This window comes from Capricornis sumatraensis, chromosome 2 (genome assembly GCF_032405125.1).
Source record: "Capricornis sumatraensis isolate serow.1 chromosome 2, serow.2, whole genome shotgun sequence".
Classification (NCBI taxonomy): domain Eukaryota; kingdom Metazoa; phylum Chordata; class Mammalia; order Artiodactyla; family Bovidae; genus Capricornis; species Capricornis sumatraensis.
The window spans coordinates 200,426,955-200,453,316 of record NC_091070.1 but is presented as its reverse complement, the minus strand read 5'-3'; the positions used below and the strand labels follow the sequence as shown (position 1 = coordinate 200,453,316).

Genomic DNA, 26,362 nt, shown 5'->3' with positions numbered 1-26,362 from the left:
TCATTCCAATCCCAAAGAAAGGCAATGCCTAAGAATGCTCAAAGTACTGTACTGCTGCTGCTGCTACTGCTGCTAAGTCGCGTCAGTCACAGACTGCTAGCAGCCCACCAGGCTCCTCCATCCCTGGGATTCTCCAGGCAAGAATACTGAGTGGGTTGCCATTTCCTTCTCCAGTGCATGAAAGTGAAAAGTGAAAATGAAGTTGCTCAGTCGCATATGACTCTTTGGGACCCCAGGGACTGTAGCCTACCAGGCACCTCCGTCCATGGGATATTCCAGGCAAGAGTACTGGAGTGGAATGCCATTGCCTTCTCCCATCCACAAGCTAAGGATGCTCAAGCTACCAGAAGTTAGGAGAGGGCCACAGAACAGGTTTTCCCTCAGAGCTGTCAGAAGGAACCAACCTTGATTAAGGATTTCTAGACTCCCCATATGTGAGACAGTAAACTTCTGTTGTTTAAGCCACTCAGTTTATGGAACTTTGTTATGGAAGCCCAAGGCAACTCCTACATAAGCCAAAGTAAAAACTGTGGCTTTTCCACAGGGAGAAGGAAGTCACTGCAGGGTTTTTTGTGGGAGTTCACATGGCCATTCTCCAATTTAGAAGACAGTTTCATAGTCATATGTGTACATATGGATCAGAGCAGGAAACGCTAGAGGGAGGACTCAAATTTTATGATAAATGGTGGGGGAACCTATCTAATTTGGACTCAATCCAAGGACACTTTCAGATTCACATGCAGACAGGCTTTAAATGGGGGACACTCAGATGAATTATGGCAGGCTAGATATTTCAGTTTAGGTAATTAATTAAAAATTTATAATTGATTTCAATATCTTTACCTTTGTTCTCCCCATCTCAGGGTCTGAACATTCTCTTTTAAGTGTACATTGTATTGCTTTTTTTTTTTTTTTTTTTTTGGCCATGTAGTGCAGCATGTTGGGAATCTTAGTTCCCCAAGCAGGGATCAAACACACATCCCCTGCACTGGCAGCTCCAAGACTTAATTGCACTCATCTCACATACTAGTAAAGTAATGCTCAAAATTCTCCAAGCCAGGCTTCAGCAACACGTGAACCGTCAACTTCCAGATGTTCAAGCTGGTTTTAGAAAAGGCAGAGGAACCAGAGATCAAATTGTCAACATCCGCTGGATCATCGAAAAAGCAAGAGAGTTCCAGAAAAACATCTATTTCTGCTTTACTGACTATGCCAAAACCTTTGACTGTGGATCACAATAAACTGGAAAATTCTGAAAGAGATGGGAATACCAGACCAGCTGACCTGCCTCTTGAGAAACCTATATGCAGGTCAGGAAGCAACAGTTAGAACTGGACATGGAACAACAGACTGGTTCCAAATAGGAAAAGAAGTACGTCAAGGGCTACAGTTTAGAGGGTCGCAGAGAGTCGGCCACGACTGAGCGACTAAAAACAACAACAAAAGATCCCTAGCTGGGCGGGGTTTGCACTCGCGTCGGAGGGCGGAGCCCCAAGAGAGGCAGCCGTAACGCTCTCCCCTTTTCGTTCACTGTAGAGCACACCACCTCTCCGGAACCTGAGCGTCTGCTTTTGCGGTTCCGGTCGGAATTACAAAGCGGCGCACGCCGACATGGCTGCGCTCTTAGTGAGAGGTGTTCGGGACATGCTGAAGCGTGCGGACTTCGCGACGGTCCCGCGGAGACAACGACATAAGAAGAAATGGGTAAGGTCCAGTGACAGCAGCCTTTTACCGCCGCCCCTCGGGAAGCTTCTCCAGCCCTGTACATCTCGCACCCTCAGTTAGTTCGCTACTCCAGCGCCTCTGGAACGCTTTGGGTCACCTTTCCCCCACCCCTCAGGCGGCGTGACTAGGTGCCGCCTTCTCACCTCAGTACTCTTCGCCTCTCTCCGCCTTTTTGTTTCGTCACAAGTCTTCGGCTGCCCCTCTAGTTAGGTCTGCGAGCTCCAGACTCCGCCCCTCTAAGTTACGTCATCACCTCCGCCCTCATTCTTTCAGCTCTGTCACGCCTCTTGTTTCCCGGCCCTTGGTTACCTTCCCCTGGACCCCCACTAACCTTCCCCCTTCCCTTCCTCCCTTTCCCCCTCCCTCCCCTTTTTTCCGACCCTCCCTCCCTTGCCCCCCACTGCCCCCCCCCCATGACCTCTTATCTTCCTTTCCTCCTAGACCTTCCTGCCCCGCCGTCCTCTCCGCTCGGAAAGTGACGTAGCGGCTTACCCTTCCCTCCCGGGTCTCTGCTGCCCTCCGGGAGAGGGTTCAACCCCATCCCTCACCCTAGAGCTGCCTCTGGCTCCCAGGAAAGGTTATAGCGACCACCCTCCAGACCTTTCCCCCAAACCAGGCAAAAGGTTCAGCGACTTCTCCCACCTTATGGGCTCTCCCTACTTTTCCAGAGCCCCTTTCTCTGGCCTCACTTGTAGCCCTGAAATTTCTTCCCTAACCGACCAGTCCTCCTCCCTACCCCGACCGATTCTTTGCCCGCCGCCACCGCCCTCCTCCCCAATCCCGCAGGCTCTTCTGCGCCCAGGGGGATGTTGTTTTGAACCCGCTTCTCCACACCTAGGAAAGCCCTCTTGCCGGGAGCCTATCCTGTCGGGTTCGTCCCCTCCAAGTCCTTGTGTTGAGCGGTTCCGCTTTGTGGGGTCACCCCCTGCCCGTCCGCGGAGCCCACATTGCAGCTCGATCAGTCCTCCGAGAACACCACGTCCCTGTCCCCGAGGCCCTTACATAGACCAGCACAGTTACCTCTGTTACTATGGTGGATACCCTCCAGCCCTGGTAACCAACCCGGTGACCTCCCTTCCCCTTACTCATGTGCCTTTGGAAACTGGCCCCGTGATTTCACCGCCTCTTACTCATAAGTCCCTGGGAACTGGGCTTGTAATTTCACCTCCCCTTGTCCATCGGCATATGGAAACTAGACCTATAATTTCTCCACCTCCTCAGAGGGTTTTGGATACTGGGCCCATGACCTCTACTCTGCTCTCTTCCTGGTCCTCAGGGAGAAGTTACAATGGTCCTCCTCTTTCCTCAGCATCTTCCCCACCCACTGACAACTTTTACCGTGGCCATGTTAAGCGTCCAGACTCTCATGAACCTAAACCACAGCTTGACCCAACTTTTGGGAAAAATTATGGTGGCTCCCCACTTTCCTCTCAACCAGGCACATCTAGTTGTCCTGGCTCACCTGAGGAGGGCTCTTATCACTATGCCCATCTTCCCCCAGAGGCCCACATACCTGCCCCTGGGAACCCTTACTATGCCATCCACCTATCCCCTGGGAGTACTGGCAACCCCCGGTTACAGGATTCCAGGAAGTCTTGCTTTGAGTCTATTTATTCCTGGGAGACTGGTGGGAGCTCTTATCTCCGAATAACCCCAGGTGCTATGATTTCTGGTCCCTCCTGTCCCCAGGAACCACCTCTTCCCCTGTCCTCCCACTGTCCTTATTCAGCCTTCTTCCCTTCACCTCCAGGCAACCAGTTTATGAATCCACCCCAGTCACCCTGCTGCAGAAGCTGTAAGGAATCCCCTGCGCCCGTTTGTCCCCAAGCAAAGTCTCCCAAATCCTTAGAGGTAAAACCACCACATTCTCCCCACAGATGTCACTCCCTGGTCACCCAGCACACTCCTGACCAGCCCAGCGCCCCCAAGCCCAGCTCCTCTCCTCCACCTCCCTCCCGCCCTTCTGGCGTCTCTGGCCCTTCTTCTGTGGTGACAACCATCACAACTTGCTCCAATTCCTGCCCCAAAGAACTTCCCCAAGAGACTACTGCACCTGCTGTGGTTCCTAGAACCTTCAAAACAGTTATCCCTGCTTCCCTTCCCCTTCGCCTTCCTTGTGATCCTATCTTACCCAGTAGTTATGCTCAGACCGGCCCCCGAGGACCCCTCATAGGACCCCCCTGTAGTACCCATGTATATTCCATGGTTCCCCCCACCCCCGATCCTGGCCTGCTCTCTGGTCCCCTCAATCAATGCACAAGTCCCCTTCAGTGTCAGAACCAGCCTGTGGTGCCCCCTGGTGTCGTCTATAGCACTCCCCGGGGCCCACTCCTACCTCATCGCCAGCCTGTGGTGCCTCCTTGTTCTACCCACATCTATTCTTTTATCCCTTTGAGAACACCCTTTGACCCCCAAAATTTACCCATTGCCCCCAGAGCCCGGGGTCACCTTGATGCTATACCATGTGGCCTCCACGTCTACTCCATGGCTTCTCGAGACTCCCACAAGGAGTCCTCCCAGATTCCCTACAGCTGTCCTGTGCCTTCAACCAAGAGTTCCAGCTGTAGCACTAATGCCAGCTGTAGTTCAATTTTGGTTATTAATGAGTGCCAGAGTAGTGACAGCAAGAACACCCACCAAAGCGCAAGTGGGAGCCAGAGTGAGAGTGTCCATGGCCCTACAACTTGGACTCAAAGAAAGACTTTCCATCTTAGCAGAAGTCGGAGTGGGAGCAATAGTACCCAAGAAAGCACAAATAAAAACCAGAGAGATTCTCCTCCACCTCTTGAAGATCAGGGCCAGAGTGAAAGTACCAAATCTAGCAGAAGTCAGGGCCCGATCAAGAGTGCCCTTCGTAACAGAAGTCGGAGCCAAAGCAAGAGTCCTCACCATAGCAGAAGGCAGGGCCAGAGCAGGAGCCGGAGCAAGAGTCCCCGCAAGAGTCCCCACCGTAGCAGAGGTCACGGTCACAGCAAGAGCCCCCACCATAACAAGAAATGAGGGCCGAGAAGGAGTTCCAAGCAATCTGAAAATCTAAGCCAACACAAAATTCATAGACCGTAACAGGGCTACCAGCCATAATAAGCATTGCAGCTGCGGCATCCAGGGCCAACTTGTGGACTCCTCAGCTGAGATCTTTTTTCTCTTTTGACCTATTTCTGTGCTCCTCAAGCCTGACCCACGCCCCTCTCTGCCACCCCCATAGCAATCATTCTGTAAGTCCCCACCTTGATTCACACTTCAAGGCTTCTGTGAGCTCTTCTCATCCCACCTTCCTGGAATCTGGGAACTTGCCCCAAATGACCCTCAGCCCTCTGATACTGAGCATTGTGGTGTCAGTCACTGCATGACCTTTAGGTAAGTTACCCCCACCTCTCTACCAAATGTAGAAGGTTGATATTTTTTGTATCCCACTGCGCTGTCTCTTGTGCTCATCTAAACTAGGAGATGTGAAAGTGCTTTAGAAAATGGAAGGACTGTTCAGAAAGAAAAAAATGTCTTCCATCTTTAAATCTGTTCTTTGCCCAGGGCCTCTATAGTTGCTACCGACCTTCTGTAGACTCTCCTCAAGAGTCTTCTCCTAGGTCTTAAGGAATGCCCTCATTTTTGGTGAGCCCCACATACTATTGTGAGAGCTAGAGTTTCACAACACTGAGTAAGAAAGGCCAGTTTCCCACTACTTTTCTCTCACACACTTTTTCTCTGGCAGGCAGAGGCACGATGCAAAGGCAGGAGTGGGCACTAGCTGGATCCATGTTTGCCCCAGCACTCTAAGGTGGTGGTGGGCTCAGGTAGCAAGGGGATAGTGAGGCCTGGAAGACTTATAGGCCTGTTCTCTTTCTTCCAGGCTTCCACAGAGCCCAAATTTCCTGCTACTCGACTGGCTCTGCAGAATTTTGACATGACCTACAGTGTGCAATTTGGAGATCTCTGGCCATCGATCCGGGTCAGTCTCCTCTCAGAGCAGAAGTATGGTGCACTGGTCAATAACTTCGCTGCTGGGGATCATGTGAGTGCTGAGCTGGAGCAGCTGAAGGCCAGGGACTTTGTGAATGAAGCTGTCTTCCACAGGGAACCAGAGCCTGAGAATAGCCAAACTGCTGCTCCATCCCCTGCGTCCTGGGCTTGCAGTCCAAATCTTCGTTGTTTTACTTTCACCAGAGGGGATGTCAGCCGTTTCCCTCCTGCCAGGTAGGATCTGGAGCGTGGCTGGGGCTGTGCTGAGTGTCTGCCAGAAGTATACAGGAAGAGATGCAGCTCTTGTCCTGTTTAATGGGAATCCTAATATTGCTAATATTTACTAAGTGCTTATACATGTTGGGCCTTACCTCCTTTTGTTCTGTCAACAGTCCTCTGAGGTGGGTTATATTACTGTTTTTCTTCCATCTTTGAGGAAACTGAGGTGCAGAGAAGTTAAGGTACTTATTTCTGTAGGTCCTTTAGGTAGTAAGTGGTATAGCTAGTATTTAGACCCAGGCAGTCTGACCCCAGTACCTGCACTTTGACCCTGCGCTGTGCTACTGCCTAAGAAAGGAAAAAAACCCACACTTCTTACATGAGCACTGCACCCTCTCTAGTTAAAATGTGTTATTTACAATTGTTTTCTTATTTTGCCCCCATCAAAGAGAGTAGGACAGGTAACCTCATGATACCAAAAAAGTGGGCCTTGTCTAGGAAATAGGGCTTGCTTAGGAACACAAAGTTAGTACTAGACTGGGGAAACGAAAGGAGACCTTCCAGACATCTTATCCAATGCTCAGATGTATATGGATTTGAATGAAAAAAGATTCTGTAATAAAATGCTAAATTGTGTTTTAGAAATTGAGAAAAGGAGAGCTCAGTGGTAGTTGTAGGATATGGGAGTTGATCTTTGAAGGATTGTTTCTTTCATTCAGCAAATATTGTCTACCAAATGCCAGGCACTCTGAAGTGCACAAGTCCCCATGGAACTTGCAGTGTAGTGAGGGAGATAACTGTTGACTATTTACGGTTGTGATAAGTGCTACAGAAGAAAAGTACAAGATGCCATGAAGTCTTATAGTTAGAAGATCTAGTGCTGAGGAAGTGAAATTTAAGCTAAGACCTGAAAATTAATAGGAATTAAAACTGGTGGCATGGGGTTGGGGATGGGAGTGTGAGGCTGCAGAAGAAGTCTGTGCTGTACTTAGTCGATCAGTCACGTCCGGCTCTTCGTGACCCCATTGACTGTAGGTTGCCACGTTTCTCTGTCCGTGGGGAGTCTCCAGGCAATAATACTGGAGTGGGATCTTGCCAACCCAGGATCAAAGCCAGGTCTCCCGCCTTGCAGGCAGGTTTTTTACCATCTGAACCAAATAAGGAAGGTTTTACAGGCCATATGGGATTATGGACTTTTTCTCTAAAAGGAAGAGGGAGCCATGAAAGGGTTTTTTGTTTGTTTGTTTTGTTGTCGTTTTTATTTGGCATCTGGGATCTTAGTTCCCTGACCGGAGATTGAACTCGTGCCCCCTGCAGTGGAAGTACAGAGTCTTAACCACTGGCCACCAGGGAAGTCCCAGCCATAAAGGTTTTAAGCTGGAGAATGACGTGATCAGCTTTGAATTTTAAAAATATCATTCTGGCTGCTGTGTGGAAAATAGGTTGGAGAGAGGCAAGGCCAGAAATGGATTGTAAATTAGGAGTCTTTGCAGTAGTCTTAGCGGCTGGTTTGAAGGAAGGCTGTATGTTTAAGAGAAGTAAGAGATGAGGCTGGAAAAGTACATGGGACGCCATGTATGGGAATCTTGAATTCCAGGAGCTTGCAGGCTAGGGAAAGGAGAGTTTCCTGGTGGTTGCTTATAAATGACTGGAATACCAGGGCTGGGTAGCTTCATACCATGTGCCTTTTAGTATATATTGCTGTAAATGGCCAATATGTGTTGTAGAGAACCACTAAAGAGGGGTTCAGAACAGAGGAAAGGAATAACATAGAGTGATTACAGGCATGGGCTTTGGAGTTAAGAAAACCTAGGTTTGAGTCCTGTCTTCACCACTTATTGATATTAGATATACGCGGCTAAACTGGTGGTCCGATGGTTAAGGCTCCAAGCTTTCATTGCAGGAGCCGCCATGTTGATCCCTGGATCCCTGGTTGGAGAAGTTTCTCATGCCACAAAGTGCGACCGAAAAAAAAAGACAGGTGGCATTGGATACCTGAGCCTTGGTTTCCTTATCAGGAAGATAATTTGGAAAGTAATGATAGTAATAGCTGACAGTATAGTTCACTATGTGCCAGATACTGTTTTAAGCATTTGACCTCTGTTAATTCATTTCATCCTCACACTAATCCTATCTGGTACATACTCATTACAGATGAGGAAACTGAGGTACAGAGAAGTTGACTGATTTGCTAAAGGTCATACAACTGATGAGCAGGTGGGCTGGATTTGAGATCCAGGTAGTCTGGCTCTAGAATCTGAGTTCTCCTGCCTCATAGGGTTGTAGTAAGAATTAAATCAAATGATGCATATTAAAAACCAAGTATAGTCCCTGCAATATAACACTCATACATAGTATCTGTTACTATTGATGTTATTGCCATCAAAGGTGTGTTTCAGGAAGATCGTTTTAGTCACAGTGAGGAGGGCATAGATTGGAGCAGGGTTAGAGGCCGATTTGGAGGCCCTGGCTTTAGGCAAATCCATGGAGTAAGACCATGTTGTTTTTTAAGTTGCCTGAGGACACCCTGAGAGTAGGGGGAAAGCAGATCTCTGTATTTGAATCTTTTCCTTCTTGTCTTTATGGATTCCCTGTAAATCAAGGGGATCTTAACCTCTGGGAGGTTCAAAAATGTATTCACGGAGTCCAGGAACCTCCTGAAATTGAAAAGTTGTTTTACTTTCTTTTAAAAATTCTAATTGCAGGATATTTGCTTTACAGTGTTGTGTTGGTTGCTGCCATACAACAATGTGAATCAGCCATAAGTATACTGTGCCTTTTTTTTGAAAAGAGATATGTAACTTTTAACCGATTCTCAAAACTATGAAACCCCCCCCCCGCAAAAGAAAAGGTTGAGTAATGCTTCTTAAAGAAAGGAACTTAAAAAAAAATCAATTAATAAAAGGAAGGAACTTGGTAAGAATGGGTTTTTGTGAGCCAGTACAGCTATGATAGCAATTGTTTTTCTCTGATTTGTCTTTCTCCTTTGTCAGCTACAAGGCACACAGTTTCACAGACAATTCAAGTGTGAAAGGATGGTAGCTCTTGTAGCTGATCCTCAGTAGTACTGTGTCTTGTATCTTATCCCATCTTTCTCCCACAGCCTTCCTGTCAGGACAGCAAGGACCAAGTTTTCTGTCTCCTTGAGACTGTCCCCAAAGGCTGTCCATGCTGAGCTGTGTCTCAGGCTGAATGACTGCCCTGCAGTTGCCCGTATGACAGCTGCAAGTGAGGAGTCCTTCTGTGACTATCATGTTGTTGGCATCCCCCTCTGCCCTAATGATTGCTGCCTCTATCTGTGTGTCATTAGCTCTCACTTGGACTCTCCTAACAGCCTTCTCACTGGTGTCTCTGTTTCTAATTTGTTCTTTCTAGCCTACCTAGCTTTCTAAAACTCTCACTAGCTGATCATGTGATTTTCTTTACAAATTTTTGGTAACTGCCTACAGGTTATAGTCCAAACTTAATATCTGTTACAACCTTGGCCTCTATCTGCTTTGCAACTTCAATCTGGTCCTCTCACTTCATGGCAAGTAGATGGGGAAACAGTGGAAACAGTGATGGACTTTATTTAGAGGGGCTCCAAAATCACCGCAGATGGTGACTGCAGCCATGAAGTTAAAAGATGCTTACTCCTTGGAAGGAAAGGTATGACCAACCTAGATAGCATATTCAAAAGCAGAGACATTACTTTCCCAACAAAGGTACGTCTAGTCAAGGCTATGGTTTCTCCAGTGGTCATGTATGAATTTGAGAGTTGGACCAAAAGAAGGCTGAGTGCCGAAGAATTGATGCTTTTGAACTGTGGTGTTGGAGAAGACTCTTGAGAGTCCCTTGGACTGCAAGGAGATCCAACCAGTCCATCCTAAAGGAGATCAGTCCTGGGTGTTCATTGGAAGGACTGATGCTAAAGCTGAAACTCCAGTACTTTGGCCACCTCATGTGAAGGGTTGACTCATTGGAAAAGACTCTGATGCTGGGAGGGATTGGGGGCAGGAGGAAAAGGGGACAGAGAATGAGATGGCTGGATGGCATCACTGACTCGTTGGACGTGAGTTTGAGTGAACTCCGGGAGTTGGTGATGGATAGGGAGGCCTGGCGTGCTGTGATTCATGGGGTTGCAAAGAGTTGGACACGACTGAGCGACTGAACTGAACTGAACTGAACTTCAGTCTCATGTACCTTGTATTTCTCAGTTCAGTTTAGTCACTCAGTCGTGTCCGACTCTTTGCAACCCCATGAACCGCAGCACGCCAGGCCTCCCTGTCCATCACCAACTCCCAGAGTTTACCCAAATTTATGTCCATTGAGTCGGTGATGCTATCTAACCATCTCATCCTCTGTCGTCCCCTTCTCCTCCTGCCCTCAATCTTTCCCAGCATCAGGGTCTTTTCCAATGAGTCAGCTCTTTGCATCAGGTGGCCAAAATATTGCAGTTTCAGCTTCAACATCAGTCCTTCCAATGAACACCCAGGACTGATCTCCTTTAGGATGGACTGGTTGGATCTCCTTGTATTTCTGACACACCAGATTTCTCACCGTGTCTGAAAGAAGCTATGAGTTTGGTTCTGTGCCTTTGGTTTTTTTGTTTTCTTCTGCTCAGAATGTGCCTCTTCCCCACCCTACTCCCTTTTTTTAACCTAATGAAAGTCCATTCCTTCATCCAAACCTAAGCCAGATAATTTTAACTCTGACAGTCACAATGGATGGCATCCTTTTCTGAACCCAGAAAGAACTTGGTATCTCAATATGTAACCTAATAAAACTGAGTTCCTACCACACGCCATTCACTGTTTCAGGTGTTGGAGATGTTATAATGAACAAAGCAAGACAAAGTCTCTACCTTCACTCTAATAGGGAGAGAGAGAAGGAGAAAAATAGACACACACACACACATACCCTTATACTTACAAAGTGAATAATAAATACTTTAAAGATAGATGGGAGTAGGGGGCTGCTATTTTCAGATAGAGTGGTCAGGGCATACCAGTGCCTCTTTGGTGAGGTAACTTTCACGGAGGACCTGAAAGAAGTGAGGAAGCAAATGAAGTATATTTGGAGGAAGTATGCTGCATGCAGAAAGCAGAACAACTACAAAACAGGAGTATGCGTGGCTTAATGAAGGGATAGCAAGATGAGTAGTGCGGCTGGAATCGGGTGAGTTGATTTCTGTTTTAAAAGGCTGCTCTGGCTGCTATGTGGATGAATGAGTGAGTGAGTGCATAACTGAGGGTGGGTCAGAGAAATGAGTTTTTTTGGACTTGAGACCTTGACTTCCTGTGGGTCTCCTGACTTGGCCTTTCACTTTAAGGTGGTCTCTTCTCTTCTAGGCTTGGCAGCCTGGGTCTCATGGACTACTACCTGATGGATGCCGCGTCCTTGCTGCCTGTCCTGGCCCTTGGCCTGCAGCCTGGGGACACCGTGCTTGACCTGTGTGCAGCCCCTGGGGGAAAGACATTAGCATTGCTTCAGACTGGCTGTTGCCGTAAGTCAGAGGGCTGTGTCTTGAGCAGGGAGGGCTCCCTCCCCCTCCCTCCCCCTCCCTCCCCCAGTCAGGGGCTCACTGAAGATGCTGAGCTCTCTGGTCCAGGTCAGGTAGGGTAGTACTTGCTAAGCTGGTGTGTTTGTTCTTTTTGCAGTGACTTCCTCTCTTTCTCTGTCAGGTGGCCAAGGAAGACTGCCGAGCAGAGCAAGGTCTTTGAAAGCAGATTAAAGCGAAGCCCTGATTAGTCTACCACATGACACTTTTCACCCCTCTGCATCTTTTCCCTTTGTCTCTAAGTTCCATTTTCTTAGCCTGACAGCTAAAATGATAAGATCTGGCCACAGCAGTCCTTTAGAGCTTTAATATGTCATTCTTCCCCAGGCTTTATGTGCCTTAGCCATATCCTGCTACTCTTTGTTGCCTGAATCAGGCTCTACCTTTGCTCATGTTACGGATTCTCTCTGGAATACCCCCATCCTATCACCCTCTTAGCTCTCAAGCCTCAGCTCAAGTGTGCCACCTCCTGGAAGTCTTCTCTCATGATCTCTGCTGGCCAGCTGCGAAGTGTGTCCTCTGTCTTCCTGCGCTCTCACACCCTGGGCATCACCCTTGAAACAGTTAGTACATTAGCCTCGCATCAGAGGATAATGGGTATACATGTTCTTTCTCCCCAAGATAAGGAGCTCCTTGAGGACAGGCCTAAGACTTACTCAGTAGTATAGCTCAGCCTGGGCCTTGTTCATTGTAAATGTTCATTTCAGCCATCCATTTGCTGACATCCTGCCTTAATATAAACAGTATTTTTATCTTGAGAAAGATTCACAAGGAGGCTGTGATTTTTATTTATTCATTCATTCATTCTTGGCTGTGCCGGGTCTTTGTTGCTATGCGTGGACTTTTTACAGCTGCGGCAGTTGGGGTCTACTCTCTAGCTGCTGTGCTCAAGATTTTCGTTGCTGTGACTTTTCTGGTCACAGAGCATAGGCTTTCGGGTTCATGGGCTCAGTAGTTGTGGAACAGGGGCATAATTGCCCCGTGGCATGTGGAATCTTCACCCCATGACCCCTGCCTTGGCAGGCAGATTCTTAACCACTGGACCACCAGGGAAGCCAGAAGGGAGGGGATGGCTGTGACACTGATCCTGGAGCTCAGCCGGGCTTCTCTTGCCATAGCCTTTTTTATTGGACCTGGACCCTTCTTATCCAGTTCTTATCAGCCAACTTGCACAGTTTGAATTAGGTTCCAGCCTCAAGGTAGGCTCTACAGGTGATTCAGAGAGGTACTACATTTGATTTCCACATTCTGGAAGTCCAGAGGGAATGAAGAAATGTTGATATGGCTTAATGGGTCCAATCACCCTAGGCTGGGCTATGCTGATCTGACTGTGAGTACTGTGAAAATTCATCAGAAAGGGGAATGGATAAGGTGGAGTTTCTTGGATGAGAAGGAACTGGAACTGAGAAGAGGAAGAAGGGCCAAAGAAGTAATTGAGAGTTGCTTTTCTAAAGGAGTTAGAGATAGGCCCAGAACTGGAACCCACATTTTTTCTTCTCAATTGATATCCTGCTGCAAATTCCTCTTGAGCAGAGAATCCAATTTTTACTTCTTTGAGTGCCCTCAAAAATTAGGACATATTTCTTTGTGGGGAGACTAAAGTGGTTCACTCACTAGATAAAAGTATGTACTCTCTAGTTCTTCATTACATTACCCACTGCTCTCTTTCATTCCTTGACTCCGAGGCCAGGTATCAATTGCCGTTTATCATTAAGCTCACAGTAATATTTTTCTTAGAGCCAAGAGTGAAGTGAAATATTTCTCAAACTTGTATCTATCACAAAAGGGAAAGTGAAAGCTAGATGGTGAATCATGCGGGTTTAGGCTTGATTGTATACAATAGAAAACTCAACTAATGACTTAAAGAAGAAATGTTTATTCTTCTCTTAGGTAAGAGAGCTGAAATATAGGCAGTCCAGGACTGGCACGGAGGCTCTACAGTCATCAGGGTTTCATCAGGGTTTCTTCTTTTGCAACCTATTTTATTGCTGTCTTCCATCCTCAGGATTGCCTCAAGTCTGGTCAAAAGGGGCACATCTCCTGATTGTATCAGCTTCTTTTTATCTATTTATTTTTAATTTTTTAAATTTATTTTTGACTATTCTGGGTCTTTGTTGCTTTGTGGGTTTCCTCTTATTGCCACAAGCAGGGGGCTACTCTCTAGTTGTGGTGCACAGGCTTCTTACTGCCGTGGCTTCTCTTGTTGAGCACAGGCTCTGGGGCCTATGGGCTTCGGTAATTGTGGCACATGGGCTTAGTTGCCCCTCAGCATGTGGAATCTTTTCAGATGAGGGATCAAACCCGTATCCCCTGCATTGGCAGGTAGAATCCTAACTAGTGGACCACCAGGAAAGTCCCTGTATCAGCTTCTGTTTTTTATATGTAATTTTTATTTATTTTGGGCTGTGCTGGGTCTTTGTTGCTGCATGCGCTTTTCTCTAGTTGCAGCGAGCAGGGGTTCCTCTCCAGGTGTGGTAGTCAGGCTGCTCATTGTGGTGGCTTTTCCTGTTGCACAGCACGGGCTCTAGGGCACACAAGCTTCAGTAGTTGCGACCTGTGGCTTCTGGACACTAGAGCATTGGTTCAGTAGTTGTGGAGCTGGGGCTTAGCTTCTCCACGGCATATGGGATCTTCCTGGACCAGGGATTAAACCCATGTCTCCTGCATGGCAGGTGGATTCTTTACCACTGAGCCACAAGGGAAGCCCTGTATCAGCTTCTTTTAAACATCTTCCCAGAAGTCCCACACAGTAATTCTGCCTACAACTCACTGACCAGAACTTAGTCTTATAGTTTTACTTAGTTGTAAAAGGAGGCTGGGAAAGGTAGTCTTTTGGGGAATATTGCTCCCCTCTCTCTCAAATAAAATTGGAGTTCTGTTACTAAGGAACTGTTGTTGAGTTGCTCAGTCATGTCTGACTCTTTTTTTCCTCATGGACTGTAGCCCTTCAGGCTCCTCTGTCCATGGGATTTTCGAGGCCATAATACTGAAGTAGGTTGCCATTTTTTCAAGGGATCTTCCTGACCCAAGGATTGAACCCGTGTCCTTACATGTCCTGCATTGCAGGTGGATTCTTTACAGCTGAGCCACTGGGGAAGCCCATACTAAGGAATAAGAGTAGAATTTAAATTGGGGGTAAATAATATGTAGTATCTACCAAAGATGAAGAGAAATGCATATTCAAGAAAGGTGAGAGAGGGTATATTTTTTAAAGAAAGAAATGTTTTAACCTAGTCTGCTTTGTTTATTTATATAACCTTTCTGGACTAAGTTGGTGTTTGCCTTTGCAGCCTCCACTTCAGAGTGTCTAGTACTGTGCTTTGCATATAATAAATGTTTCTCCTCCGTCTGCCCCTGCCTGGGGGGTCTGTGTTGATTGGCTATGCCTGAGAATTTGTCTGACTCTCCATCAGCACCATTGCTAGTGGGGTGCTTTGTTGTGCAGTGGCCTCTGAAGTTTCTTTATTCCTGCAGGCATAAGATGTTCTACTACCCAGAATGTCTATAGATGCAGTGCAATTCCTGTCAAGAGTCCAGTGGCGTTTTTTAACAGAAGTAGAAAAAACAATCCTAAAATTTATACTCCCACAGGCAATCTCGCTGCCAATGATCTCTCCACGTCACGAACGAGCAGGCTACAGAGGGTCCTTCACAGCTATGTGCCTCAAGATGTCAGGGATAAGAATCGAGTTCGAGTCACATCATGGGATGGCAGGAAGTGGGGAGAATTGGAGGGGGACACCTATGACCGGGTGAGTGATTCCTGACCTGGGACATCCAGCTAGCCAAAGCTGGCATTCCCTCCTAATGCTAGGCCCTGAGCGGGTAGGATCTAGCCATATGTATTTGAAGATGTAGGGCTGATTGTGGACCTGGCCAACTCTCTCCTTGGGTGATGTGGTGAAAACAGCCATCTGCAGAACTGTCAGTTCAGCTTAGAAGACTGCCTACTATCTTGATTAGAGGAAACAAAAAGAGTTTGAACCTGTCTGGCTGGAAAAAAATTAATTAGGCTTATTTTATTTCACTACTCACTTGGCTGCACAATAACCCTCATTAAAGTAAGTATGATTAAGCTCATTTTATTTAGTTTTGAATATTTATACAGTACATGATGTAAAATGCAGAAGGCTGAATATGGTATCTGGAGAAAAGTGTGTTTGCTCCTTAATCCTGTCTCACAGCTGTCTATTTCCTCTCCCTACATATTGTCTATGTTTTCTTCTGTATTCCCTTAAAATATTTTCTTTGTGTATGTACAAATATAAATGTGTATATAAAAAATAATAGGAATGGTAGTGTATATGCTTATTATTCTGAACTTTGTATTTTTTTTTTAGTTAATAATATGCCCTGAAGTCAAACTTTTGGTTTTGTTTTTGGAGTATGATTGCTGGATAACAATTCATATGTACTTAGGATATTGACAGAGGTTACTGAGTCACTCCCTGTGAAGGCTAAATCAGTTTCACTTCTACTGGTAATGAATAAGGGCACTATTTCCTCATATCCTGCCGCCATTGGAGTTGTCCAACTTTTTGGTTTTTGCCAAACTGAAGCATCTGATTACATTTTTGTTATGAATGAAGAGGAAAGTCATTTTACATCTTTAAGTTATATTTTCTTTTATTTATTATTTTTTAAATTCTTATTTTTATTAGAGTATAGTTGCTTTACAGTGTGTGTTAGTTTCTGCTTTATAGCGTGGTAAATCAGTTACATGTATCCCCTCTTTTTTTAGATTTCCTTCCCATTCAAGTCACCACAGACCATTAGAGTTTCATGTGCTCTACAGCAGTTATTATTAGTTATCTCTTTTATACACAGTAGTATATATATGTCAATCCCAGTCTCCCAGTTTATCCCACCACCCCTTCCCTCCTGGGCCTCCCTGATAGTCAGTTGGTAAAGAATCTGCCTGCAATGCAGGAGACCCCAGTTCGATTCCTGGGTCGGGAAGATCTGCTGGAGAAAGAATAGGCTACCCACTTCAGTATTCTTGGGCTCCCCTTGTGGGTCAGCTGGTAAAGAATCCACCTGCAGTGTGGGAGACCTCAGTTCAATTCTTGGGTTGGGAAGATCTCCTGGAGAAGGGAAAGGCTACCCACTCCAGTATTCTAGCCTAGAGAATTCCATGGACTGTATAGTCTATGGGGTTGCAAAGAGTCAGACATGACTGAGCAACTTTCACTTTCCCTTCCTTCCTTGGTATCCATAAGTTTATTCTCTGCACCTGTATCTCTGCTTTGCAGGTAAGTTCATCCATATCATTTTTCTAAATTCCACATGTAAGTGATATTTTATTTGTTTTTGTCTTTCTGACTTCACTCTCTATATGGCAGTCTCTAGGTCTATCCATGCTTCTGCAAATGGCACAATTTCATTCCTTTTTATGACTGAATAATGTTCCATTGTATGAATATATGTGGGAAGATTCCCCTGGAGGAGGGCATGGCAACCCACTCTAGTATTCTTGTGGGCTTCCCAGGTGGCTCAGTAGTAAAGAATCTGCCTGCCACTGCAGGAGAGGAGGGTTTGATCCCTGGGTAGGGAAGACCCCCTGGAGAAGGAAATGGCAATCCACTCCAGTAGTCTTGTCTGGGAAATCCCATGGACAGAGGAGCCTGTCAGGCTACAGTCCATGGGGTTGCAAGAGAGTCTGACATGATTTAGCAATTAAACAACAATAACAGTATATATGTACAACATCTTTATCTGTTCCTTTGTTGATAGACATTTAGGTTGCTTCAGTGTCTTGCCTATTTTAAATAGTGCTAAATGAATATTGGGATGCATGTATGTTTTGAATCATGGTTTTCTCTGGTTATATGCCCAGGAATGGGATTGCTGGGTCGTATGGTAGTTCTGCTTCCCAGGTTGCTCAGTGGTAAAGAATCTGCCTGCCAGTGTCAGAGATACAGGAGAGGTGGGTTCAATCCCTGGGTTGAGAAATTCCCCTGAAGAAGGAAATGGCAACTCACTCCAGTATTCTTGCCTGGAAAATCTCATGGATAGAGGGGCCTGGCGGGCTACAGTCCATGGGATCACAAAGAGTCCGATGCGACTGAGCGACTGAGTACACAGACACACACACACAGACACACACACACAGACACACACACACGTTCTGTTTTTAGTTTTTTGAGGAACCTCCATACTATTCTCCATAGTGGCTGCACTCACACACACACACACACACACACACACACACACACACACACACACACGTTCTGTTTTTAGTTTTTTGAGGAACCTCCATACTATTCTCCATAGTGGCTGCACTCACACACACACACACACACACGTTCTGTTTTTAGTTTTTTGAGGAACCTCCATACTATTCTCCGTAGTGGCTGCACTGACACACACACACACACACACACACACACACACACACGTTCTGTTTTTAGTTTTTTGAGGAACCTCCATACTATTCTCCGTAGTGGCTGCACTGACACACACACACACACACACACACACACACACACACACACACACACACACACGTTCTGTTTTTAGTTTTTTGAGGAACCTCCATACTATTCTCCGTAGTGGCTGCACTGACACACACACACACACACACACACACACACACACACACACACACACACACACACACGTTCTGTTTTTAGTTTTTTGAGGAACCTCCATACTATTCTCCGTAGTGGCTGCACTGACACACACACACACACACACACACACACACACACACACACACACACACACGTTCTGTTTTTAGTTTTTTTAGGAACCTCCATACTATTCTCCATAGTGGCTGCACTGATTTACATTCCCACCAGCAGTGGAGAGTTCCCGGTATTTTCTAATTGGCACATTCTAAAAATATTTATTTAAAATATATACTTCTAAAAATATAAAATATATGTAGCTATTGCCTCTGTGTTGTCATCTGACACATTTTTCTCTTCTGTTCAGTTCTTAACCATCTTGCCTCAGCCACTCTAAGACATGGAAAGAAAGACCAAGGCTTATAGAATCTTGGATAGCTTGAGAGACCTGCTTCCATCTGTGTAGGAATCCCCTATTCAGCCTTTTTGGCATACAGGCAGCAGAGTAGAGGGAGCATGACCTCTGCTGTCGACCTAACTTGTTTTTGTATCACAGAGGTGCCACTTATTGCCTTTGAGACAGCTGCTTGATCTCGGTGAACTTCAGCCTCTTTGTAAAATAGAAAATGATTATTATGAGGATTAATAACGAGCATATCCAGGGAAAGTGCTCAGTACATCAACTGGCCATGACGATTAGACAGGTAGTAGCCATCATCATTCACTTTCACTTTTCACTTTCATACATTGGAGAAGGAAATGGCAACCCACTCCAGTGTTCTTGCTTGAAGAATCCCAGGGACGGGGGAGCCTGGTGGGCTGCCGTCTATGGGGTCGCACAGAGTCGGACACGACTGAAGTGACTTAGCAGTAGCAGCCATCATCATTATTCAGCCTGTGTTTGCATACTTTCGGTGACAGGGGCTCACTCAGGTTTTGTGGTTGAACACCTCTGCTCTTAGAAAAATTCTTTCTCTTACTGAATTAAAATCCCTAGATTTTATGGTATATGGCTGAGTTCAAGAATTCTAGAGTCAGACTGCTTGGTTTGGAATCCTGGCTCTATCACTTACCAGCCAGAGAAGTTAACCTTTCAGTTTAAACTTCAGTTTCTTCCTCTGTAAAGTAAGGATAATATTAATGCCTATCCCATAGGTGAAGATTAAATAGATTGCATGTAGAATGCTCCTGGCATATAGAAAGCATTTAATAACATTGTCATCATCACAGTCCCTTTTATTTTTATTATTTCCATTCATTGATTATAGCTATGCCTTCTGTAACAATGTGCTGCCTCCCATTTCATGTGAAAGTGCTTCAGATGTTTGAAAACAGCTTTAATGTCCTGAAGATGTCTTTAATTTATTTGTTGAACAAATAGTTGTGTACCACGTACTGTGTTAGGCAAGTGTTAAGCACTTAAGATTCAAAGAAGAATACTATCTCAGGACTCCATACACTCTTGGTAATTTCATTTCTCCCCCAGCTCTACCTGGCCATCAGCTGGAGTGCCAGAGCTCTGCATTTTCATGGCAAGATACCCACCCGTCTCCCCACTTAACAGCTTCCCTTTTATATATGTCGCAGTTATACCTTTTCCAATCTCTTTATATTTAGCCTTGTTAAATAACTACCCTTTAGATATGTCTCTCATACACTCCCTAGAATTGGGTTTTGCTTTTTGAACCAATCTGAAAATTTTTCTCTTTTAAAATGATTAATGTCCCTGATATATTTGGTTTTGGCTCTGTCAAAGTATTTACTGTGTTTGTTTTACTTACTGTTTCTTTCACTGTGTAATCTCTCAAATTTTTTTTTATTTAGTAAGGTTTATATTTTAATTCTACATTAGATAATTTTAATCCTACATTAGATAATTTTAATCCTGCCAACGGGCATATGAAAAAATGCTCAACATTGCTGATTTTTAGAAAATGCAAATCAAAACGACAGTGTGATTTCACACTGGTCAGAATGGCCATTATCAAAAAGTATACAAATAATTGAGACTTTCCTGGTGGTCCAGTGGTTAAGACTCCATGCTGCTAATGCACAGAGTGCAGATTTGATCCCTGGTCAGGGAACTAAGATCCCACGTGCTGTGTGGCATGGCCAAAAAGATAAAAAAAAAAAATTGTCTACAAATAATAAATGCTGGAGAGGTTCTGGAGAAGAGAACCTTCTTACACTGTTGGTGGGAATATAAATTGGTGCAGCCATTATAGAAAATAGTATGGAGGTTCCTTAAAAAACTAAAAGTAGAGTTGCCATGGGATCCAACTCTCCCGCCCCTGGACATATGTCCAGACAGAACTATAACTAGCAGCATTGTTTACAGGAGCCAAGACTTGGAAGCAACCTAAATGTCTATTGACAGATGAGTGGATAAAGAAGATGTGATACATATATTAAATGGAATATGCCTCAGTCATAAAAAAGAATGAAATAGTGCCATTTGCAGCAACATGGATCAATCTAGAGATTATCATACTAAGTGAAGTAACTCAGACAGGGAAGGACAAATCGCTTACAAGTGGAATCTTAAAAAAAAAAAGAAGATACAAATGAACTTATTTACAAGACGGAAACATTCACAGAAATAGAAAATGAAGTGATGGTTACCAAAGGAGAAAGCGGGATGGGATAAATTAGGAGTTTTGGATTAGTGTATGCAAACTACTGTATGTGAAATAGATAAACAAGGAGTTCCCTGGTGGCCTAGTAGTTAGAATTCTGGGCTTTCACTGCTGTGGCCTGGGTTGAATCCCTGGTTAGGGAACTGAGTGCCCACAAGCCACACAGCACAGCCAAAAGAAAAAAGGAACAAGGTCCTACTTTAAAGCACAGGGAACTATATTCAATATCTTATACTATAATAGAAAAGAATCTGAAAAATAATATATATATGTTTGTTTGTTTGTTTACTGAACCTCTTTGCTGTATACCAGAGACTAACACAACGTTATAGATCAACTATACTTCAAATAGGAAAAAAAAAGAAGCCATCAGCTTCAGCTCTGGAATGCCTCCTTGAATTTGTACTCCTGGTTTTTCTTTGGCTTCTACGGATTTCTCTAATTTTCTTTGAGCTATGCATTTAAAAATATTGACTATTTAAAAATATATATTTTATCTATCCTGTTTAGGTATTTTGTATTATAAGGGTTTCAGGAAACAGAGGGTATTGTCATGTGGTTTCTAAACATCCCAGTGACCCTTCTCTGAGCTTTCCTATCCCTTCTCTGAGAGTTCTTATTTAATTAACGTCTCTTTTTCTGAACACTAGTCCCATCACATTCCTTGAGATATGACCTGACCAGAGTACAAGGTAATCATTTATCGTACTCTGTGTGTGCTGTATCAATTCATGTAGCCAGAGAATGCATCAGAATATTGAACCCTGGGTCATTACTAATTTACATGGAATTTCTGCTTAACTGAAAATTTACACATCTTTTCCACAGATGATTTTTACTTTTTTGAAATGCAAATATAGGACTGGTGTTTTGGGGGAAGTGGGGGGCTCTTTTTGTTTTGTTTTGCTGCCCATCACAGAGTAGGCTTTTAATAAATAAATGCATGACTTTGTTTATTTTTGGCTGTGCTGTGTCACTTGTAGGGTCTTGGTTCCTTGACCAGGGATCGAACCCAGGTCCTGAGCAGAGAAAGCGAGGAGTCCTAACCACTGGACCGCTGGGGAATTCCCCCATAAGTGAATGGCTTTGCATCTCTCACTTTAAAACTTTTCCATGTTGAATATGACATTGTTTTAGAATAAGATAATTTTGAATCCTGATCCTGTTACTCAGTGTATTAGCTACCCTTTGGGCATTATATCATCTGTAAGTTGGATGTTTTTATTCAAATAGCTAGGGACAGAGTTAAGGACGGAGCTCTGAAACACCGGAGACTTCTTTTTAGGTTGATATCAATTATTTAATTACAGTTATTTATATGTTGGTTGTGGTTTTTTGACCAGCCATGAGTATACCTAGATGTACTATTTTCCCATTCTTTATTTCACAGTTGTCCACCAGGTTAAAGTGAGAAGCTTTGTCAGATCCTCTGCAGTTGGGGGATGGGCCAAGGGACCACTCTGCTGAATCCTCCAGGTCAAGGGACTGAAATAGCCCTGACCTAGGGAAGAGGAGCCTGTAAGGAGCTCTAATACTTGACCTTTTACACTCCTGGGCAGGTGCTAGTGGATGTGCCCTGCACCACAGACCGCCACTCCCTTCATGAGGAGGAAAACAACATCTTTCAGCGTTCCAGGAAGAAGGAGCGGCAGATGTTGCCTATGTTGCAGGTGCAGCTTCTTGCGTGAGTAACAGATTAACAAAAACTCAGAACTTTGGGAAAGAGTGATCTGGGAGTCTGGGGTGCTAGAAGCTATTGCCAAGACCATCACCCGTAGAAGGGTTTTCTGTTTGGGAATTTGCCTGAAGGAGACAAACTTCACAGGATGGTCTTCCTCTGGGACATAAAAACTCTATGTGGTAGAAATACATAGCAGGATGGACTGCATAGATTGACTTTTACCTCCAGGCTAACCCCTAACCGCATGTCAATGATTAACACAATTTTGAAATATATACTGAGGTCAAGGCTCTGTACAGCTGGGATAAGAACTTGGTTCATAGCCAGTATCAGAGTTTGGTCTATAACTGGAGTCAAAGATCAGGTGACTGTTTCAAGACAGCTTCTGGAGGAGAGCCCATGGAGTAAGGTTAGGTTGCTCTCTGCTTTGAGAACAGCTTTTCAGATAATGTCATTGTGGAAGGCATGCAGAGGCTAACACAGTCACCCATCCCACAGCTGGCTCCCCCATCCTTCCAGCTTATTCACTTGCCCTTCTGCTTCTGGGAAGCTCATTAGTCACTGCCACTCTCTCTCTCTCTCTCTCTTTTTACAGGGCTGGACTCCTTGCCACCAAACCAGGAGGCCACGTTGTCTATTCTACCTGCTCACTTTCACATTTACAGAATGAGTATGTGGTGCAAGGCGCCATCGAGCTCCTGGACAATCAATACAGCATCAAGGTTCATGTGGAAGACTTGACTCACTTCCGAAAGCTTTTCATGAACACGTTTTCTTTCTTCCCATCCTGCCAGGTTGGGGAGCTGGTAATCCCAAACCTCATGGCCAATTTTGGGCCTATGTACTTTTGCAAAATGTGTAGAATGACGTAGCATCGCCCTGCTCCTGAAGTCCTGGTGTAGGAAGACTGGGTGTACTCTTGTGGAGACCAGTGGTAAATCTCCATCCGATTCAAGTCTTTCTATAGATGGTTTTCAGCAGTAGGAAGTAGGAGTTTTTCTGTCCTGCTGTCCAATTGTGGAGCATCAGCAGGTTTCTAACTCACTTATTACAACCCACTTCCAATCCCCGCGCCCCATCTTTGAGCCTGTGCTAAAGGTTCCTGCCCCATTAGGGGTTTAGGAGGAGGAACCAGTATGCTGTAAACTTGGGAAGAAGTGTTTAGCCAATAAAATTGTTGAAGCTCCGTCGAGCTGGGGCTGAAGTTGGGGGGATCTCATGTCCGTCCAAGTTTTGTTAGTTCCTCTTGTACCAGTTGCTGCTACTGAGCACTAGCTCTCAGGTACCCAGAGTCCAGGACCTCAGCCTGGTTACAGGCCTCTGGTTACAGAACCCTTCTCACACTTGAGTTTTGCATGATAAGTCTTGAGCAGTTGAAGTACCTACACCAGCCTGCCAAGTTTCTCCATATGGCCCATGATCTGATTTCAGGAACGAGTAACTGAAAATGTTAAGCCAGTGCATTATAATCTGCTTACTTAACATCAAGAAAGCTCTCCAGAGCCGAATAATTCAGGCATCCTCCTACTATCAACAGCACTGTTGCCCAAATGTGGCTGGGAAGCTGCTTCTGCCACGGCTGTGATACTCTGCTGTGTGTTTCTGCCCTTGTTCACTCCTCTAGTAAGTATTCCTCTAGTAAGTATGTGGTGCAAGGCACCATCGAGCTCGGTGGCCAGGGAACTGCTGGGGATGTAGTGTTCGGGACTGTGGGAGAAAATGAGGCCTCTTCATTCTTCAGAATGGCACCTCTCTGAGCACCTAGGAATTGCCTAATGTCTTATTCAGTTGTTTTTTTTTCTCTTGTTCCTGGTCCATGACTGAGCTCTGGTGCTAGTTCTCTGGCTAACCCCTAAATCCCTCAGAGCTCTTCTCCCAGCATCACAGGCTCTCATCTTACACAGTGTGTTTGGAGCAATATTACATCATGTAATGCCTGACTGTTAAGTTGTGTTGTTTTTGTAACTTTAGCACAAAGAAGGCAGTTCTTTAAAGGTAGGGATATTAAAAATTGCTTATGGTCACTTGCAGATACTACTTTTCTTATTAAATTTTTTTTCTGAAAAACTGATTCTTGCATGGAAGAGGATTCTTCCTACTTTCCTTAACCCTTCTCTTCCTCTTTCTGTGTCTCCTTTTGTTCTTTAAGCCTTTCCTGCTAATCCTTGTTTGGGTATTAGAGGTGTCAGCTGAGAAGGATTTTAGATGAGGTTAAGCCTTCTCCTTTTTTGGAATTTGCATCATAACCGAGGGCCCTGAAAGATCTTTCAGACTCAAAATCAAGTAAAGCTAGAAAGATGGAGCTCCAGGGAGTAGGACTCTAATTAGCTTCCATGTGTGCTGTTTGGTTCCTGCCTGCTGTTTACTCAACATTCAGTACTTGCTGAGGCTTGGAGGCCTTAGGTGCCTGGGTTTCTTCCCTTGGCCTCCTGGGTAGCCAGCCTGGTGCTAATTAAATGCTAAGCAGTGATAATTCAAGGGACTAGTGTCTCCTGCACTTGGGGTCAAAGTCTATTTGGGGACAGAGAGACGCAGATAAGGAAAGCAGAGATCTGCTTTGGAAAATAGTTTGATTATCTCCTGTAATTGAATGTTTACCTACAACTCACTTATTCCAATACTAGGGATAAATCCAAGAGAAACTCTTACATGTACATCAGGAGATACATGGAAGAATGGTTTTGTAGCAGCCCTGGTCACAAAAGCAAACCCAGATATGCATGAGCAAGAGAGTGGACAAAAACTGGAATGTTCACACGGGAATATTATACCAGTTTCGAAACAAATAAACTACAGTGACCCATAACAATATGAATGATTCTTAGCAATAAGATATTAAATGTTTAGTCCCAAAGATTAAATGTAGCATGTACTTAAAAATTTTTTTCTTCTTTTTTGTTATTATTTACACACAGTATGATTTATCAGTACTAAATATACCATTTAAATGTATTTGATAATTCCTTATAATAGTATAACCATCATCACCATAAAAATATAGAAAATAATTCCATCTCCTAAAATGTTTTCTTGTGCTCCTTTGCACTTAATTCCTTTCCCTAATCCCTGGTTCCAGGTAATCACTGATCTGCTTTTTGTCACTATAGTTTTGCCTATTCTAGAATTTCACATTATGGAAGAGAGTTGATTTACAGCTGGATTGGAAAAGCTCTTTCTATCTATCTGGATGTCTGGTTTTTCACTGTTGGCCCCGATAAAGGCATTGGTATTTCTGTTGTGCTATTTAAATTTGAAATTCCCCTGGTGACTCCCAGGGTTATTTTATTTACTGACCGTTTACAACTGGTGTAACTGGTTACATACGTGTGACTTGACTACATGACCAGAACTTGACTACAAAACCCTGCTAGGAACTTCTGATTTGAGCTCTCTCGCAGCTGAGATTCCTCACATAGAGCATGGTGATTCAGTCCAAATACAGAGTACTTTGTTTCACAGCCTTGCTAATACTTGGTATTTTAAGTTTTAAATGTCACATCCTGTCCCAATGCAATATGACTTTGCCATTTCCTTCACTAAGACACAGTCTGTTTCCTCACCCCTTTAATCTGGGCTAACTGTATGATTTGCTTTGACCAGTTAAGTTTGGTGGAATGAATGCTGTGTGAGTTCTAAGTTTAGGCCTCAAGAGGCCTTGCAGCTTTCACTGTTCAGTTCAGTTCAGTCGCTCAGTCGTGTCTGACTCTTTGCGACCCCATGAATCACAGCACGCCAGGCCTCCCTGTCCATCACCAACTCCTGGAGTTCACTCAGACTCAGTCCATCGAGTCAGTGATGACATCCAGCCATCTCATCCTCTGTCGTCCCCTTCTCCTCCTGCCCTCAATCCCCCCCCAGCATCAGAGTCTTTTCCAATGAGTCAACTCTTCGCATGAGGTGGCCAAGGTATGGGAGTTTCAGCTTTAGCATCATTCCTTCCAAAGAAATCCCAGGGCTGATCTCCTTTGGAATGGACTGGTTGGATCTCCTTGCAGTCCAAGGCACTCTAAAGAGTCTTCTCCAACACCACAGTTCA

The 26,362-nt window shown here is 44.8% G+C and overlaps 1 protein-coding gene across 4 annotated transcripts; it reads left to right on the top strand.

The window, feature by feature from the left end:
• Positions 1 to 1,597: 1,597 nt before the first annotated feature.
• Positions 1,598 to 25,295, top strand: NSUN4 (NOP2/Sun RNA methyltransferase 4). 4 transcript variants are annotated; one of them, XM_068964479.1, is made up of 6 exons: positions 1,598 to 1,704; positions 5,573 to 5,916; positions 11,232 to 11,383; positions 15,032 to 15,192; positions 22,205 to 22,329; positions 22,922 to 25,295. In XM_068964479.1, exons 1-6 carry the CDS (start codon positions 1,612 to 1,614, stop codon positions 23,196 to 23,198), a joined length of 1,152 nt encoding a protein of 383 aa, XP_068820580.1. In that variant the 5' UTR covers positions 1,598 to 1,611; the 3' UTR covers positions 23,199 to 25,295. The 4 variants fall into 4 exon arrangements, with proteins under 4 accessions (XP_068820580.1, XP_068820579.1, XP_068820582.1 ...); XM_068964478.1 differs by having other exon boundaries at positions 11,232 to 11,386; XM_068964480.1 differs by having other exon boundaries at positions 1,612 to 1,709; positions 5,638 to 5,916; positions 11,232 to 11,386.
• The last annotated feature ends 1,067 nt before the right edge of the window (positions 25,296 to 26,362 follow it).

Bases quoted from the DNA above. Each gene is read 5' to 3' on its own strand.
- NSUN4 (XM_068964478.1), top strand. From the start codon at position 1,612: ATGGCTGCGCTCTTAGTGAGAGGTGTTCGGGACATGCTGAAGCGTGCG. The intron at 1,705-5,572 runs GTAAGGTCCAGT...TCTTTCTTCCAG, and splicing joins AACGACATAAGAAGAAATGG to GCTTCCACAGAGCCCAAATT. The intron at 5,917-11,231 runs GTAGGATCTGGA...CTTCTCTTCTAG, and splicing joins AGCCGTTTCCCTCCTGCCAG to GCTTGGCAGCCTGGGTCTCA.